The sequence below is a fragment of the Choloepus didactylus genome, chromosome 1 (assembly GCF_015220235.1).
Source record: "Choloepus didactylus isolate mChoDid1 chromosome 1, mChoDid1.pri, whole genome shotgun sequence".
NCBI classification, from domain to species: domain Eukaryota; kingdom Metazoa; phylum Chordata; class Mammalia; order Pilosa; family Megalonychidae; genus Choloepus; species Choloepus didactylus.
Window position 1 is genome coordinate 89121158 of NC_051307.1, and position 18612 is coordinate 89139769.

Sequence of the window (18612 nt, forward strand, 5' to 3'; positions counted from 1 at the left end):
TGATAACTGATGATTAGGAAAACGAAGAACAAACAAATAATAGTCTAAACATGGATGGAAGAAAATTGGAAATTAGGACATCTCAGCAAAAAAAGAGTATGCCAAAGTTATGTTCATTACTTTGATGATACCCTCTGAATTCAAAGATGATTCACAGCCTTTCTTGGTCTTGGTAAGAATGGAAATCAGAAGATAATTTTGCCATTACCAGGGAAGGAAGCAGATGAACTTGCCAACTATAAAAAGAGGGCCACTGAGAACATTACCATGTGGATTCATGCATTAATAATGCATTAACACACACACACACACACACACACACACACACACACACAGACAATGGGTGCTGGTTACTTTGGTATTTTCACCTTATAAAAATTCATCAAGTGAGCAATTTTCTATACCCACACATGTATGTGTATGTGTGTGTACGCATTCACTCCTCCCATGAGTATAGGCCCATGTTAAAGTGTTTGAAGAAGTAACTTTCAAATGTATTTAATGTGTAAGTATGTCTTTATAAAATTGGCTGTACTTTGAATTATCTAACTTCCTTTTCATCAGACTGTTTTAAGCTGTGTTTCACTAGGTTTTACAGTCTTTTTTTCCCTTAATGTTTCAGTCTTGGGTCCCAGATTAGAATTTAACATGAAAGAGAGTTATGAAATGGGAAGCCCAGAACTGACAACAAAAACAATTTCGTATCTTACGACAGAAACAGCCAAAAAGGGCAATTTATGTAAGAAACCATGAAACTCAAGACAAAATTAGCAATATGACGGGAAAAAAAAAAAAAATCGAAGAAATGGTATCATCTGAAGAAATAAATGTGGCCAGAATAACTATAATTTTACTTTCTCTTTGTTGTTTTCAACTATTACATTCTTAGTGTTCCAAGTTTGGCATCATGCAAGGAAACAACCTGTCATATAGCTGTGAATGCTTATAAATTTTAATTCTGCAATGAATTTTCACTGTCCAGAACTTTCTAACTAAGGCTAAAAACTGAGAAATCTGAAGGGCACAATGAAGACGATGTTTTCTCTCTCCCCTTTCTCAGTCTCTACCTTCTGGTGCTCAGTTCCTTAAATAAGGACAATTGAGAATCCAAAGCTGAAGTACTTCTGACCTCCTATCAAGTTTCCCACTCCAGGTTGAGGTACGCCTGGTTCCCTTTCTCCATTTGGATCAGGACTCTGTTGCTGGCCACTTGCTGGTTCCACTCTGGTTCCTAGCAAATGCCAGGCTCACCTGGAGAGCAAGTGAAAAGAGAGGCTCACATCAGAAAAATAAACCCAGATATCAAACTCTGTAGAGAACAGTGCCTGAGTCATTTGAGCAACCTTCCAGGAAAGACAGAGGGATCAACAGAGATGGGAAAAGATACATGAGGATGAAGGCCTTACTGCAGTTTATCACATTAAGCTTTGAGGGGACAAGAAAGGCAGGAAAGGAGAAACAGCCAATTTAATTCAAATTTACAATTTTAAAAGGATTGTCTAATGTTTGGAACTAGGAAGCAACTTACTTGTCTCTAGCTATTTTTATAAACTTCTATAAGTATTGGGAATGCAACATCTCAGCAATGCAAAGGACAGTATAAAGATGCTGGGCCTGGACTCAAAAGAACCAAACAAAGTGGGCCCAGTGAACATAACAAAAGGCAGACAAGTCTCATATCAAGGGCTCAAGTATGTCGGACATTTAAATGTCACTGAGCTTCAGAGTGCCCTTATATAAATAGCACTGTGTGCTTCCAAAATCCTAGATTCTCCAGTTTGAGGACAAGTGAGTACTTGCATTAACACTGCCCAAAGCAAACATTTTTATCTCTTTGGTTTGAGGAAACTCACTGATTAGGGGATAGGGAAAGCCAGACCTTTCACTAGCATTCATGGTTCTTTATCTATGGAATGAAGGGATTAAGTTGTCCACATAATTTGTTGGTCAGCTGAGTCATTAAATCGCTTCTTAACATCATACATTATGACTCTCTTTCTGGAGAGAAATGGCAAAAGCCCTATTCCAAAGATGGACCATACAAATCTCTAGTAAGCAGATAGGAATACTGCAGTTTATATCCTAGTACTCTCCAAGAAGACAAAAGGAGTACTTTCCCAGCTTTCCGTGGCATGTTATTCTAACTATCTGAAGAAGTGCCAGAGCATGAAGCCTCCTAGTTCTATAGCTTCCCTCGGTATACTTGCTGTTCCCACTTCTAGGTGGTGAAGGTTACTCATTAGTCACAATGGAGAGAAAAGACCATTTGTGCTTAAATGTACAGAAGAAAAGCTACAGATAATTAAATAACTAATGGGTTGGTTATTTCTCAGAGTCTCTGTATAGCTACGGTGAAAATTATGAGGTAAAGTGATCTGTGCCACATGCCAGGCTCAAGGTCATTTCCAGAGGTATCATTTGTCAATCTTTCAGCCTAATTAGTTTACACAAAGATGGAATCTTGGAATTTAGAGAAGCAAATGAGAACTTTCTGAAGGCTTTTCATCTTCAGATGTGTTAAGATACTAGTTCTAGGATTACAGACTACTGAATCAAAATGCTGGAGTATTTCCATGTTTTAGCAGGAGAGGGCACTGTCCAAGAGAACATAACGTACACTTAGGGGAGTATTTGAAGAATGGAGACATGGGGAAAGACCCATCTCTCTAACTTTATTCATTAAGGCCTATGAGGTTATACTATCTATTTTTAATATATTAAGAAACTGGACCCCTGCAACAACCTTTATCATTACTAGATTCAGGAATAAATACAGTATCTCTCTTGGCTACTCTCATTCCCTGAGAGAGGAAAGAAACATTTTTTTAAGCATGAACAAAGTGATAATTTTCCCTACCTCCCCTCTTCCTAAAAAGCATTTCAAATGTTAAACTGCAGTAAAGCTCCTCCATTTGGTTCCTCTGGTTCTCCTGGCAGGTTGCTTGGGTGCTCAGGCTCTGTTCTCTGCAGTGTTGGTTGTCTGGATTCCTTTTTTTCTGAGAAAAGGCTCTCTCTTTCCTTGCTCTCTAGGTGAACCTGGTGTTTTTCAGGTGTCTGGTGATCCTGGCCTTAGATGGGGACCAGAACTGTAATCCAGACGGCAGCTAGCAAAACAGAATCTTAATTCAAATGAACTTAGGAATCAGTAAATGTCAAACTGGAGAAGAAAATTCTGATTGGACATTGAAGTACTCTACCTTTCCTGGATTTCTTGTTTTTCCTCTGGAAGGAACTCATCACCGCAACAAAGAGTGTAAAAGAAAGAAAAAGATGGGGTGGAAGAAAAGGAAAGAAAATATAAGATGAAGCATCAAGTCTTATGAATTATCTAACAATGCTCTGGACAGTAAGGAACCTGGGGTCAGGGGATGTTATTTACAAAACTGCCCGAGTTCCTACATGGCACTAGCCTTACAGAAAATAACAAGGACTAAGGAAGAAACAAAGGGGGAAAAGTTACCTTTATGATATAAATTTAAACAAATATTTACTTGGAAAAAAATCCCATTTTGTGATCCATTTGGCACTTAACCAATTTTTATAGCTGTAGAGTCTCTCTAAAGGGTCTGAGCTCTTCAGATTCGACCCTAGGGTAAGAATTTAAGGATTTCCTATATCTGCTTAAGAATACAGATATTGATTCAGTTGGTCAGTCAAAGGAAGTCTAGATCCTGGAAAACCACCAGTTTACTAAAACTCCAACTTTATTAAGGAAAAGATATGGTATTTTAAAATCTCAAGATAACTTCCACGATAAGAGTCAGTTGATGGGTTCTTTCACTGTGAAAATTATCTAATCCAGGAGGTACAGAATATCCTCTTAGAACCTCTATATACTACAGTACTGATAAGACTAAATTAACATAGCAGAATGCACACAGATTCCTGACAAGGCTATCTCCCCGTCAGCAGTTTTAGGAAGAGAAAGAGATTAATTAGGACCAGGTTTCAAGATTAGTGAGTCTCTGATCTATGCCACATTACACAAGCCTAAGAAAGCCAACAAGTATAATTTTGAAATCCCTAAAACCAAATTTTATGTAGCTCACACATAGGTTCCTAACTTCTAATTGCACCTCTGTTGCACACATTTCCCTGTTAGACAAGTGTTACCCACCATCACCCTAAACAATTTTTTAAGTGATTAAAAATGACAAGAATTTTAAAGAATAACATCAAGGCCTGAATGTTAACAAAGCTGTAAAAGCAGCTTTGTTATATGATTGTCAGGAGTATTATTGTAAACAAATTAACCTTCAAAAAGACTAAAATAAGTAACAAATTTGTGTATATAAGTTTGCAAAGAGAATTAAAATATAAAACAAAAATGAAAATGGTTCGCACCTGCAGTGTACAATTCTCTTTTCGTTTGAGGAACTCCACAAACCTGGCCACTACTCCTGGTGTGCTGATGACTTCATCAATAGGAGGATTAGGTTCTGTTTCCCAGTAAAATAAAAGGAAAGAAGAAAAACAATCCTTTGATCTCAATGCAAGGACTTTTATAGCTTGAAGTTAATTCATTATAACCTTCTCTCAATTTCATCATCTTTCATGTTAGAAATCCACAAAAATATAGAGAGAGAGAATCGAGTTCAGTCACTTTGGACTAGGGTAACTTGAAAGTCTTCAGAGAAAGCAAGCCTTATTATGGGAATGAAGGATGAGCAGAATTCTTAAAAATTAAAATTACTACCACCACTATTTAAAAGAATTTAGAAAGTAGGGGGGGAAAGCTATTGAAAGACAACTACACTTCGTATTTTCATACAGTTCCTTCAGGCCCTTTTTCTCTACATGGGCTTTCAGTCTGTTTTAACATAAATTGTTTTAAGAAACTGCATTAGGGGATTCTGAGTGAGTCTGGAGGATTTAATTTTGCACCTGTAGTGATAAGTAGGTTCCAGAAAGAATTCACCAAGGATGACATGCCAAATTAATTTCATTTTCATTTATGGCAATATCTTATAAATGAAGTCATTCAATTAAAACTTGCTGAGTGATAAGATAAAAAAAAAAGTTATAGGCAATCAGCATGCTAATTTTAGCAAGAGATCTGACAAAGTTTTTATGACATTCATACATCAATGCCAGAGAAATGGCAGTTGGATTACAGTACTACTGGGGAGATTCTTAACTAAATTAATGGACTTACTGAAAGGGATGACTAATAGTTCAACGATAATCTGAAGAGGGCTCTAATGGCATGTCATTTGCCTGGTTCAAGATTTTTATCAATTATCCTGATAATTACAAGCAAACAAACTTGAGGGTTAAAATAAAGATGAATTAGTTAATATGATGCACAACAGAAATTAACACATACAGAGGATAACAATAAACCAAATTTGGCACTAAAACAAATAAAGCAAAATTCAGCAACTGAATTTTTAAAAAGCAGTTTTAAAAAAATCAAAAAACAGACAAGACCTAACAACAGTGCATGTGGAAAAGTGCTCGGGAGCTTAGATGGCTGCAAATTCAATGAAACAATGAAATATTACTATGCCATGGTTACCAAAATAACAAATGCTATTCTGGACTGTATTATTGCAATGTATAATCTCAGGACAAGGAAGGCAACCTGTCCCAACACTCGACAGTAATAACACTTCACATTTTTAAGAGGGTTGCTGACAAACCAGAACACATGCAGGAAGGTAGTAAGATGGGAAAAGGCCTTGAAAAGCCACATTATGTGAGATATTCTTAGGCTCAGCATGCTGAAAAGAGACAAGAGGGGTGGTGAAGTGTGCATGATGATGACCTTCAAATATTTAACAGGCTGTCATACAAAAGACATAATAGTTTTATTGTGGTGGTAGTAGTTTTATAATCCATATATTTTTTCCTAATGACTCTAAATAAACTTAACTGATTATTGGCAGGGGTGGGTTGGAGGGGGATGTGGTCAGCTAGTTTATGTATTTATCATCAAAATTTTAATATAGTTCAGAGTTCTTTTTACTTGCCAAAGATGACAAGTATTCTATTTCTTTCTACCATTTGGCAAAAAAAAAAAAAGGTGGTTATCCTGCCTACTAATAAATCCACACGTAACATTCAATGGTAAACTGCTAATATTAAAATCAACAATTATTGCTCCTTCACGTGATTTTTCTTTTTTTTTAAGTTTTTTTCCTAAAAAATGGTGGAGTGTGTCAGATCAATGACATATCAACTACTACTATCATCACTGTATGGTCTTTTGTAAGATAGCTCAGAAACGAAAGTAATGCTTTCTGGTCCTGTTAAGATTCCACAAATAAAAAAGGAAATTCAAACATTAAGCATGCTCATAATTATACGTATTTCTGTATGTCTTTCCTTCTGTTGACAGACTCCAAAGTAAGTTATCTGTGGTATGAAAAAATAGCATGGAAAAGTAATATTTTGTCCAGAGCTCACCTTTTGAAAGCAATTTTCTGAATTTCTGCGTTGCTGAAAGCTGCTGCTCTGGGCTATTGGAAAATATCATTTCAATCATATCGGAAGAAATGACACTACCCTGGGATCACAAAAAAAAACAAATATAATAAAATGTTAACCTTAATTCAGAGAAAAACAAAGATAATATAAGTTGTGGACAAATTATTAAGTTAATCATATTCTCTAGAAGTATAATACAAAGGTAGGTCAATTGTTACATGTAAAAATGTATGAGATGATTAAAATATGACACTTGAAGCCAACTTCTTTATCATTAAAAACCCCAAAACAGTGAGAAAGAAATCTTAGTAGGCAAATACTAAGACAAGGGACGTATTATTTTCACTGGGAATTTGACATCTAAATAAATTATCCAATTAAAACTGATTGTGAGAAACAAAAAATAGTAACAAAAAGATAAAAAGACATGCACAAGAATAGAGAAACAAAGCATTATGAACTCAAGTATTCTTCACATATTGGAACAGAGAGACTATAACTATAGTAAAATCACTATTCCTCTGATTTCAATCAGACATGGGAAGTTTTTCCTTAGAAAATAATTTGCCTCCAAAATCCCTCTTAAGAGTAAAAGAAAAAACTCTTCAAATACAAAAATGAAAAAAAAAGAAAAAAGAAAAACCAGAACATTAACAATTATACTTAATATTTTAAATAACAAAAAAAATCGATTATTGTACAACTTTGACATTCATGAGAGATACACTGTGAATCCCATCCCCAAGCTGACAAAGATGACTATAGCATGAAACTTTTATACTAGTTATAAATTTACATCAGTTGCTTTATATTGTTCCCGTAGAGACTTAAATCAGATGTCATGCCCTATTCCAAATCCACAGCATTTAGAAAAATATTCTACCACAAAGGTCTACAAGATATGATCTCTGCCTATCTCTCTGACCACATCTTGAATTCTTTGTGCAATCCTTCTGATCACCATTCTGTTCCTCAAAAAACAAAGTTCGTTTTTGTCTTATGAACTTTGAACTACCTGCCTGAACTGTTCCTTCTCCTCCTTGCTCATCACATGGTTGGCTCTTCTTGTCTCTCAGTTCTCAGATTAAACGTTATTTTTAAAAGAGGTTTACCTCCAAATCAAAAGCAGTAAATCCATTTCTATCATATTACCCTATTCTAATTCTTTGTCCATCCCTTATCACTACTAGGTATTTTTCTTGGTTATCTGTGGATTGCCTGGATTCCATAAGTAGACTGAAAACTCCTCAAAAGCCAAAGATCCTGTTTACCTTAACACACTTATGAATAATGCTGGCATACAGAAGTTGCTAATCAAATATTTACTGAATGTATACAGAATGGTCTTGTAAAAAGCACAGATTCTAGCTTCTACCAAATTCAACTGCTGACTCTTAAATTTATTTAAAATTTCTATTTTCTTGCATTATGAAAACTTTTCAGCTTTCCACTCTTGTCTTATTAGAACTTTTCAGTTTCCCACTGCAACTCATCTCCAGAATTAGCACTTAATTTTCTTCTCAAGGTCATTTATGACAATGACAAGTTCCTATCATTTCACAAAGGATTCAGTCAACAAGATGAACTGTGAAGAAAGCTGCACTAAGTTGTAAATGCTGGGCAGTTGGTAAGCAACACCTAACACCTAAGAATTCCCACAGGGGAAAATGAAGCACTCTCCCCTTAAAAGACTTAGCAAAGTAATTACTTTCAAACTGGCAAGATTGATTCCTGAATACACAAAGGTACATATATGATGATCTTTCTTTCTAGGAAAAGGAATCAAGGTAAGGGCAAACCAAGACTCTCCTTTTAATTACTTCCAGTAGCCTTGCAGAGGAAGAGTCTACCTTTAAATGAGGAGATTAGTTTTAGATCTGGACGATTCTAAGGCTATCCACCTCCCTTCAAGAAAGCCTAGAAGTGATATAATTCCAAAATAGGCATTTAGGGTGTGTTAGGAGAGTGTTCTCCTTGAATTTAGGGATTAAAAAAAAAAAAAAGCATTAGACTAGTTAAAGAATAAATTTTAACTATGATTTTATTTCCTTTAAGGTTTGTTCTATCTAGCATAAATAAGGACCTCTCTTTTTAATTATATCTACTTAAGTGCATTTTGTTTTCCTTAACAGCTTACTGAACCATGTACCTACAAGAATTCTATCAGTCTTTCCAAAAGTCTCCTTTTGAACTAGGGTTCCCTTTTCTAAAATCAGGTCTACTTGACTCCAAAGCTTATTCTAGCAAGGCTTATGTAATGGTGACAAATCTAGACTAACTCAATTTGAAAAAACAAAACAAAACAAAACCAAGATGCAGAAGAAAAAAATACATTATTTAACAGTGACAGAAATACTCTATCACTTGACAGAAATGTACTGTAAAGACTACCATTTGGGTCCTGGCACCAATATAAGCTATGTAAAACTCCCATAAGGGACAGAGAGATTAAGAACATCTCAGCTTTTCCAAGTAAACTTACATTAGCACCATATTCCTGAATTAATAACAACTTTGTAGAATACTCAACATTTATTAAATGCCTACTGTGGACCAGGCATAGTTCTAAGTGCTTTACATGAATTTAATCCTCATGTCAGCCACTGAAGTTAAGTCTATTATTACCATGGCACAGTTAGTGCATTGTCTGGCTCCAGAGCCCAGGCTCTTAACCATTGTCTTGCCTTCTTAAGTGAGCACAAGGACTTCACAATTTTCTATAAGGTTCCAGTGTTTTACTTCAATTTGAGGGAGTCACCACCAGAAAATACACTTGCTTGTTTCCCTACAGAGCACTCTTCAGTGAACAGGGTATGAAGACAATACGTAACTCAATAAATTAAACTCCTAGTAATTCAAATAAAATGTCCTATGAAAGATGACTTAAGGGAAGATATAAAGTGTATGTAATTAGATAAAAAAAAGGTCTGGAAGGACATATACCAAACTGAAACAATGTTACTACCTCTGTGATAGGGTGTGAATGAGAGGGAGGCCTACTTCCCCTTTATCCTTGTTTAAATTTACACGAAGAATCTATAGCCTTTCTGAATTAAAGCTTTTTAAAGAAGATGCCATCAACCTTCACCCACATACAAAAATAAAATAAACGATATTCAGATATAGGAGGGATCTGAAACAACTTACATGATCCATACAATTTCCCAACTATTACAGATACATAATCACTTAACTGAAAAATCTGAGGCTAGATCAGTTTCCAAAAGATAATGTGGTGCATATGTATAATATTCCCAGGAGAGTCTGGGAAATCACCCCATAAATAAATTATCAACTTCATTCCCCACCCCCACCTCAATTTTCCATCATGTCAAGCAAAAGCTATCAAGTCCGCTCCTGGAGATTTTTCCCCTGACACTTCTGTTCTCTTCCTCCCTTGTGGATGAGCTACCCTATTTTACAATTTAATCCTCATGATCATACAATGAAGTAGGTAGTGTAACTATTATTTTGCTGATGAGGAAAAATGATCAGGGAAGGTTACACAGCTATTAAGTGACAAAGGAACTATCTGAACCCAGATGAGACACTCATGCTTTGTGCATACAGTGCAGAAGACAAAAACTGAACTATCCCTGAAAATCCTCAATGCATTTACTACATTTATATGTTCAGTTCATCAGGGGGGTAAACAACACTTCTATAGCTAAAACCATCCAATCAAGTTTCATATTTGCAATTCACATTTTATTCACTGATAAAACTTATCTGCACAGATAGCATTTTGAGAGCATCTTTTTAAGCTCCTAGAAAACTAATAGAATGCTTATTTGCTGGCTATAATCAGAACAGTGAGATAAAGTCCTAAAAATATTTATTAGCATCAAATAATAATGGATTAATTAATTCCCCCTGCAATAGAGATATTCTGAAATAAGGACTGACTTACAACCACTAAAGGGATACTGACTGTGGTAGCATAGAGAAAAACATGTTCTCAATCTTGATCCATTCTTAAGGGTGTGAACCCATTGTATACAGGACATTATGATGACATTACTTCAGTTAAGATGTGGCCTAACAGAAGGCTGGAGGCCTTATAGAGAAGGCCAGAGAGGCCAAGGGGAACAGCCAGAAACTGGAAGCCAATGGAACCCAAAAGAGCAAGAAGATGCTACCATGTCCACTGCCATGTGACACAAAAGCCAAGAACTAAGAATCACCAGTAGCCAGCCCCAAAATGCCAGTCTTCAAGGAGAAAGCACAGCCTTGCTGATGGCTCAATTTTGGACTTCTCCTGGCCTCAAAACCATGAGCCAGTAACTCCCGTTGTTTAAGCCAACCTACTGTATGGTATATGTTTTAGCATCTAGAACTCCAACACACTGACCATATCTTGTTCTCATTTATCTGGGCTCCAGAATGATACAATTTTCTCTTGTAAACTTGTTTTAGTATCACGTTGTTCATTTCATTTCAATACACATTCATCCCTTTGTCTATTTTAAATGACTAGAGATCAAATTTTAGAGGTTTTTTCATAATCAAGTGAAATCTCAGCAGTAACTATGAGTAACTATGAGATCATCAGGCTGTTATGAGATCATCAGGCTGTTAGAACAAAGTTATCAGCAAGTAATTAAGATTATTCCAGTCTCTAAAACTCTATAATCTCTTTCTCTCTCTTTTTAAGTAAGTCAGGATACTTAAAAGCCATGTCCTTAACATTCCCAGTGTTCAAGATGACTGTATCATCATACCGCAAACTTTGAAAACTTTTTTTAATGCAATTTTATTAAGCATAGAATCCATCCAAAACATACCATCAATGACTCCGAGTATCATCACATAGTTAGCTGTGCAATCATCACCACAATCCATTTTAGAACATTTTCATTACTCCAAAAATAATAGTAATAAGATAAAACAAAAATATAAAAGAAAACAAAATTATCCCATACACTTTTCCCCAAACATTGTTGACCCCTAATATTGATGTGGGATGGTACATTTGTTACTGTTGATGAGAAAATATTAAAATATTACTGCTGATTATACTCCATAGTTTGACCTGAGATGGTGTCACACATTCGTTCCAGTTCATAAGAAGTTTTTTATAATTGCACTGTTAATCACAGTAATCATCTACCACAAGATTCAATATTCCAGTATTTTCACATCTAGCTTTCATTCTGGTGATACACATGACTTTACAAACTACCGCTTTCAACCACATTCACTCACAATTCAGCACTATTAATCATATTCTCAATAATGTGCTACCATCACCTCTGTTTCCAAATGTTTCAATTCAACCTAGTTAAACATTCTGCACATACTAAGCAACCGCTCCCCATTCTCTAGCCTCATTCTACCCTCTGGTAACCTATATTCTGATTTTATGTCTGAGTTTACATACTATAATTAGTTCATATCAGTGAGATCATAAAATATTTGTCCTTTTGTGTCTGACTTATTTCACTCAAACATAATATCCTCAAGGTTCATCCATGTTGTTTTCTGCATGCTTCATAACTTCATTCCTTGTTACTGTTCAATAATGTTCCATCATATGCACATACGACATGGTGTTTACTCACTCATCTGTTGATGAACACCTGAGTTGTTGCTACCATTGGCCACTGTGAATAATGCCACTATGAACATCGGTCTGCAACTGTCTATTCACGTCCCTTCTTTCAGCTCTTTGAGGTATTTACCAAGTAGCAGATTGCTGGACTATAAGGCACCTCAATACCTAGCTTTCTAAGGAACAGCCAGACTGTTTTCCACAGTGGCTTTACCATTATACATTCCCACCATTGATAAATAAGTGTTCCCATTTCCCCACATCCTCTCCAACATTTGTAGTTTCCTATTTGTCTGAATAGCAGCCACTCTAGTAGGAGTGAAATTATATCTTGTTGTGGTTTTGATTTGCATTTCCCTAATAGCTAGTGAAGCTGAACATCTTTTCATTTGCCTCTTAGCCACCTGTATTTTCTCTTCGGAAAGATGTTTATTCATGCCTTTTGCCCATTTTCAAATCGGGCTGTTCGTCTTTTTATTGTTGAATTGTAGGACTTCTTTATATATTCTGGATATCAGATAGGTGATCTCCAAATATTTTCTCCCATTGATTCGGAAGCCTTTTCATCCTTTTTGACAAAGCCCTTCGAAGCACAGAAGTATTCAGTTTTGAGGACGTCCCATTTACCTAATTTTTATTTCATTGCTTGTGCTTTCAGCGTAAGGTCTAGGAAACTACCTCCTACTGCTGTATTTTGAAGACATTTCCCTGTATTTTCCTCTAGGGGTTTGCACCGGTTTATAACTGTTATGTACCCCAGGGAAGATTATGTTCTTTAATGCAATCTTACAGAGCAGACTTATTATGGGTGGGATCTTTTTGATTAGGTTGTTTCCATGGAGATATGACCCACCTAACTGTGGGTGAGAGCTTCTGATTAATTGTTTCCATGGAAGTGTGACCCTGCCCATTCAAAGTGGTCTTGATCAGTTTACTGGAGTCCTTAAGAGAGCTCAAGGGCAGACAGAGACCCAGATGCTGGGAGCTGCAGACAGAAAGATGTTTGGAGATGCTAAGCTAAAAGATGAATCCCAGAGTTTGCCCCAGATAAGCTAAGTGAGAACCCACAGACACTTAAAGAGAAGGTCACTGGAATCAGAAGCTGAAAACAATGCAACCCAGGAGCAAAGGACCAGCAGACGCCAGACACGTGACTTCCCAGCAGACAGAGGTGTTCCAGGCACCATCAGCCTTTCCTCAGTGAAGGTATCCTCTTGCTGATGCCTTAGTCTGGACACGTTTATGGCCTCAGAACTGTAAATTTGTAACCTAATAAATCCCCTTTATCAAAGCCAATCCATTTCTGATATTTTGTATAACGGCAGCTTTAGCAAACCAGAACAGACTTTTATAGTACTGGCTGTTATATTCAGGTCTTTGGCCCATTTTCAATTAATTTTAGTATAGGGTGTGAGATAGGGGTCCTCTTTCATTCTTCTGGATATGGATATCCAATTCTCCAAACACCATTTACTGAAGAGACTGTTCTATCACAGATAAGTGGATTTGGGAGCCTTGTCAAAAATCAATTGACCATAGATCTAAGGATCTATTTCTGAACTCTCAATTCAACTCTGTTAATCAGTATGTCTATCTTTATTTCAATACCATGCTGTTTTGACCACTTTAGCTCTATAATATGCTTCAAGTCCAGAAACATGAGTTCTCCCACTTCATTCCTCTTTTTCAAGATGCTTTGGCTATTTGAGGCCCCCAAATAAATTTGATGATCAGCTTTTCCATTTCTGGAAAGCAGGCTATTGGAATTCTTATTGGAATGGCATCACATCTGTAGATTAATTTGGGTAAAATTGATATCTTAACAACATTTAGCCTTCCAATCCATGAACAAAGAATGTCCTTCCATTTATTTAGGTCTTATTTGATTTTCTTTACCAATGTTTTGTACTTGTCTGTGTACAGGTCCTTTACATTCTTAAATTTACTCCTAGATATTTGATTCATTTAGTTGCTATTATAAATGGAATTTTTTCAAGATTACATCCTTGGATAGATATTATTAGCATATAGAAACCCTACTGATATTGTATGTTGATCTTGTATCCTGCCACTATGCAGAACTCATTTACTAGCTCAAGTAGCTTTGTCATAGTTTATTTGGGATTTTCTGAATATAGGATCATGTTCTCATCAAATACCAAAAGTTCACTTCTTCCATTCCAATTTCAATGCTTCTTATTTTTTTCTTGCCTAATTGTTTAATATTTTTGTTTCTATATTCATTACAGGGATTGGTCTGTAGTTTTCTTTTCCTATAGTATCTTTAAGTATGCTTTGTTATGAGGGTGGCACTGGCTTCATAGAATGAGTTAGGTAGTGTTTCCTCCTCTTAGATTTTTTGGAAGCATTTGAGCAGCACTGGTATTAATTCTTCTGGGAACACTTGGTAAAGTCACCTATGAAGGCATATCCACCTGGGCTTTCCTTTGTGAAAGATTTTTGATGACTGACTTAAATCTCGTTACTTGTAATCAGATTGTTGAGGTATTCTATTTCTTCTCAAGTCAGTGTAGGTTGTTTATTTCTGGGAAACTGTCCATTTCATCTAAGTTGTCTAATTTGTAGGCTGACAGTTGTTCATAGTATCCCCTTATTATCTTATATCTTTCTTCCGGTCCATGGTAATGACCAACCCTCTCAATTCTGATTTTATTTATTTGCATCGCCTCTCGTTTTGTCTTTGTTAATATAGCTCAGGGTTTGTTGATTTCATTGATCTTCTCAAAGAACCAACTTTTGGTTTTAATGATTTCATTGTTGTTTTGTTCTCCATTTCATTCATTTCTTTTCTAATCTTTATTTCTTTCCTTCTGCTAGCTTTGGGATTAGTTTGCTGTTCTTTCTCCAGCTTCTCCTGTTGTTCTGTTAGGTCTACAGTTTTAGCTCTTTCTTCCTTTTTAAAGTAGCCATTTAAGGGCTATAAATTTCCCTCTCAGCATTGCCTTCGCTGCATCCTGTAGGTTTTGATAAGCTGTGTTCTCGTTTTAATTTGTCTGGAGTATCTGCTTATTTCTCTTGCAATATCTTCCTTGATCCATTGATTGTTCGACAGTGTGTTGTTTAACCTCCAAATATTTGTGAAATTTCTGGTTCTCCAGTTGTTATTCATTTGCAGCTTCAATCCATTATGGTCAGAGTAAGTGCTTTGAATAATTTCAATCCTTTTAAATTTAAGACTTGTTTCATGTCCCAGCTTGAGGTCTATCCTGGAAAATGTTCCAAGTGAACTTGAAAAGAAAATATATACTGCTGCCTTGGGGTGCAATGTTCAACCTATGTCTGGTAGACTAGTTCAATTATCATGCTATTTAGGTTCTCTGTCTCCAAATTGATCCCCTGTTTAGATGTCCTATCTATTGGAGAGAGTGGTGTGTTTAAGACTCCTATTATTGTAGAGAAGTCTATTACTCCCTTCAGTTTTATTTTAACACATTTTTAAAATTGTGAACTTTAACATATATACATAACAGGGATAAATTTCAAGGTACAATTTAACAAGTAGTTAGAGGACAAACATCAAAGAATGTCATGGGTCTCAGTTCCACAACTTCACCTACTTCCATTATTGTAAAATATAACATACATACATAAAGGTGTTAATGTTTGATGTACAGCTCAACAAGCACTTATATAGGTAATTTCAAATACTGTTATGCATTACAGTTCCCCAGGTTCAGTTCTTTCCTCATTCTGCAATACAGGGTATACAGAGAAAGGTGAAGACTTTAAAAGCACACTTCAACGAGTATGTATAGAGGAAATTTCAAAGGATGTTACAGAGTACAGTTCTACCATGTCATTTACCTCCTTCCAGCTATTCCAACAACCCAGCATCTAAAAATGTACATACATTTATATAAAGTTTCAGCATTCATAGACCTTGTTAAATCTTATCTTGTTTGTTACTACCACTTCCTTGCACGTTTTTCTCCATCTTCAGAGGTATCTTGGCAGCGAGCACCATAACATTTTCATACTGAAAGGGCGTGTTGACAGTATGGGGAAAGGGGCTGAATGTGATTGTTCTTCTTAAAGAAGCTGTTGTCTCTGGGTTTTAGGATTTGTAAGGCATAGTAACACTTTGTGGATTTAAGTTTCTGATAGATAAAATTAAGTGAGTGAAATTTTTATAGACTCTCAGGTAGGGACTGTTCTGGTTTGCTAATGCTGCCACAATATAAAACACAAGAAATGGATAGGTTTTTATAAAAGGGGGTTTATTTGGTTACACAGTTACAGTCTTAAGGCCATAAAGTGTCCAAGGCAACAAATCAACAATCGGATACCTTCACTGGAGGATGGCCAATGGCATCTGGAAAATCTCTGTTAGCTGGGAAAGCAAGTGGCTGGCGTCTGCTCCAGAGTTCTGGTTTCAAAATGACTTTCTCCCAGGACGTTTTTCCCTAGGCTCCAGCTCCTCAAAAATGTCACTCTTAGTTGCTCTGCGGTCGTTTGTCCTCTCTTAGCTACTCCAGAGCAAAAGTCTGCTTTCAAGGCCATCTCCAAAATGTCTGTGTAAGCTGAAACTCCTCTCTCATCTCCTGTGCGATCTTCAAAGTGTCCCTGTTGGCTGTAGCAAGCTCACTCCTTCTGTCTGAGCTTATATGGTGCTCCAGTAAACTAATCAAGGCCCATACTGAATGGGCAGGGACACAACTCCATGGAAATTATTCAGTGAAAGATCTCACCCACAGCTGAGTGATCACATCTCCACGGAAACATCCAATCAAAAGTTTCCAACCCAATCAACATCAATACATTTCCTGCCCACACAAGATTGCATCAAAGATAATGGCAATTTGGGGGAAATAATACATCCAAACCAGCACAGGGACCTAGGTTTTTGGAGACTAACTTTTGGTAAAGGCATGGCATACTGTGGTCATCTGAGATGTCTAACTGGAGCTTGCATAAGAGAAACCTCCAGGATAGCCTCTCAATTCTATTTGGGATCTTTCAGCCACTGTGACCTCAGCTTGTTACCTTTCTTTTTGCCACTTTTGATTAAATATAAATTTTCAATTCCTCATTGCCATGGGCAGGCTCATTCATGTGCCACATCACCAGGGAGAGTCATTCCCCTGGGAGTCATGTCCCTTGAGGTGGGAGTGGGGGTGGGGGAGTTAAGGAATTTATTTACCAAGTTGGGCTTAGGGAGGGAAAGGCCACATCTGAGCGAAAAAAGAGGTCCCCTGGAGGTGCCTCTTAGGCATCATTATAGGAGGCTCCACCTCCCATTAACAATCCTAAGTTTCACAAGAGCAAGCCTCAAGTTGAGGGCTTAATTCATTAAGTAGTGGGTTCCTAATTTCACTTAATATATATTCTATCCCAAGGTAAATGGTCAGTTTCTTACATTATCTTCACTTAGTTGTACAATCATCATCACTCACAACTGTAAACAATTATCGTAACATAATTCATCCCGGAGCTCTTAGCAGTTGCTAATTGCTCATCCCTACTATTGGTGTAGTGCTGGAAACATATTCCTATAAAATACAGTCTATAATATGCAATGGGTATTTTTTCCATATACCACTCTGTTGTGAACCATCTGCACCAGTGTCATACCTTATAAGTATAACAGGCTAACACTTATTTAGGTTTGTGGTGCTACTCTGTGGGTTACATGCCTTTAAACAACCATTTACAAACATATCTGCCTTCAATGCATCACTGATACTTATAATCCCATTAAAAAACCATAGTCACACCTGATTATTCCCATACCATTAAGTTCAACTTCATTATCATATCTGTTGTACATATTAGATATCACTCCCCCTTAACGAACTTCTGTCTATCTCTAAGTCCCCTATATACTACATTATAAGACTTATTTTACATTTTTCGTGGAGTTCACATTAGTGGTAACATACATCTTCTTTTATGTCTGGCTTGAGTTTTTACTCAGCATTATGTCTTCAAGGTTCATACATGTTGTCATACGTTTCACGACCTCATTCCTTCTTACTACCACATAGTATTACATCTTATGAATATACCACATTTTGTTTATCCACTCATCAGTTGAAGGACACTTGGATAGTTTCCATCAATTGGCAATTGTGAACAATGCCGCTATGAACACCGCTGTGCAAATACCTGTCATGTCACTGCGTTCAGATCATCTGGGCATATACCGAGAAGTGAAACTGCTTGATCGTGGGGTAACTCAATATCTAGTTTTCTGAGGAACCACCAAACTGTCTTCCAAAGTGGCAGTACTATTTATACAGTCGCACCAGCAATGAATAAGAGTTCTAAATTCTCCACACTCTTTCCAGCATTTGTTGTTTCCCGTTTGTTTAATGTCAGCCATTCATATTGGTGTGAGATGATATCTCATCGTGTTCTTGATTTGCATCTCCCTAATAGCTAGTGAAGATGAACATTTTTTCATGTGTTTTTTTAGCCATTTGTAATTTGTCCTCGGAGAAATGTCTTTTCATATCTTTTGCCCATTTTATAATTGAATCATTTGTACTATCGTTGTTGAGACATGGTTTCCAATTATTTTCTCCCATTGCATTGGCTGCCTCTTCACCTTTTTGACAAATTCCTTTGGGGTACAGAAGCTTTTAATTTTAAGGAGTTCCCGTTTATCTATT

General features: G+C 36.5%; 1 protein-coding gene across 2 annotated transcripts in view; it reads right to left on the minus strand.

Moving 5' to 3' along the window:
* The window catches only part of KPNA1 (karyopherin subunit alpha 1), a 125740-nt gene that overhangs the window by 44870 nt on the left and 62258 nt on the right, over positions 1–18612 (minus strand). For both annotated transcript variants that reach the window (XM_037836797.1, XM_037836804.1), the window contains 2 exons: positions 6409–6508; positions 4345–4439 (listed from right to left, as the gene is read on the minus strand). In XM_037836797.1, coding sequence (XP_037692725.1) covers positions 4345–4439; positions 6409–6508 — 195 coding nt within the window. The remainder of the gene's footprint in view (positions 1–4344; positions 4440–6408; positions 6509–18612) is intronic.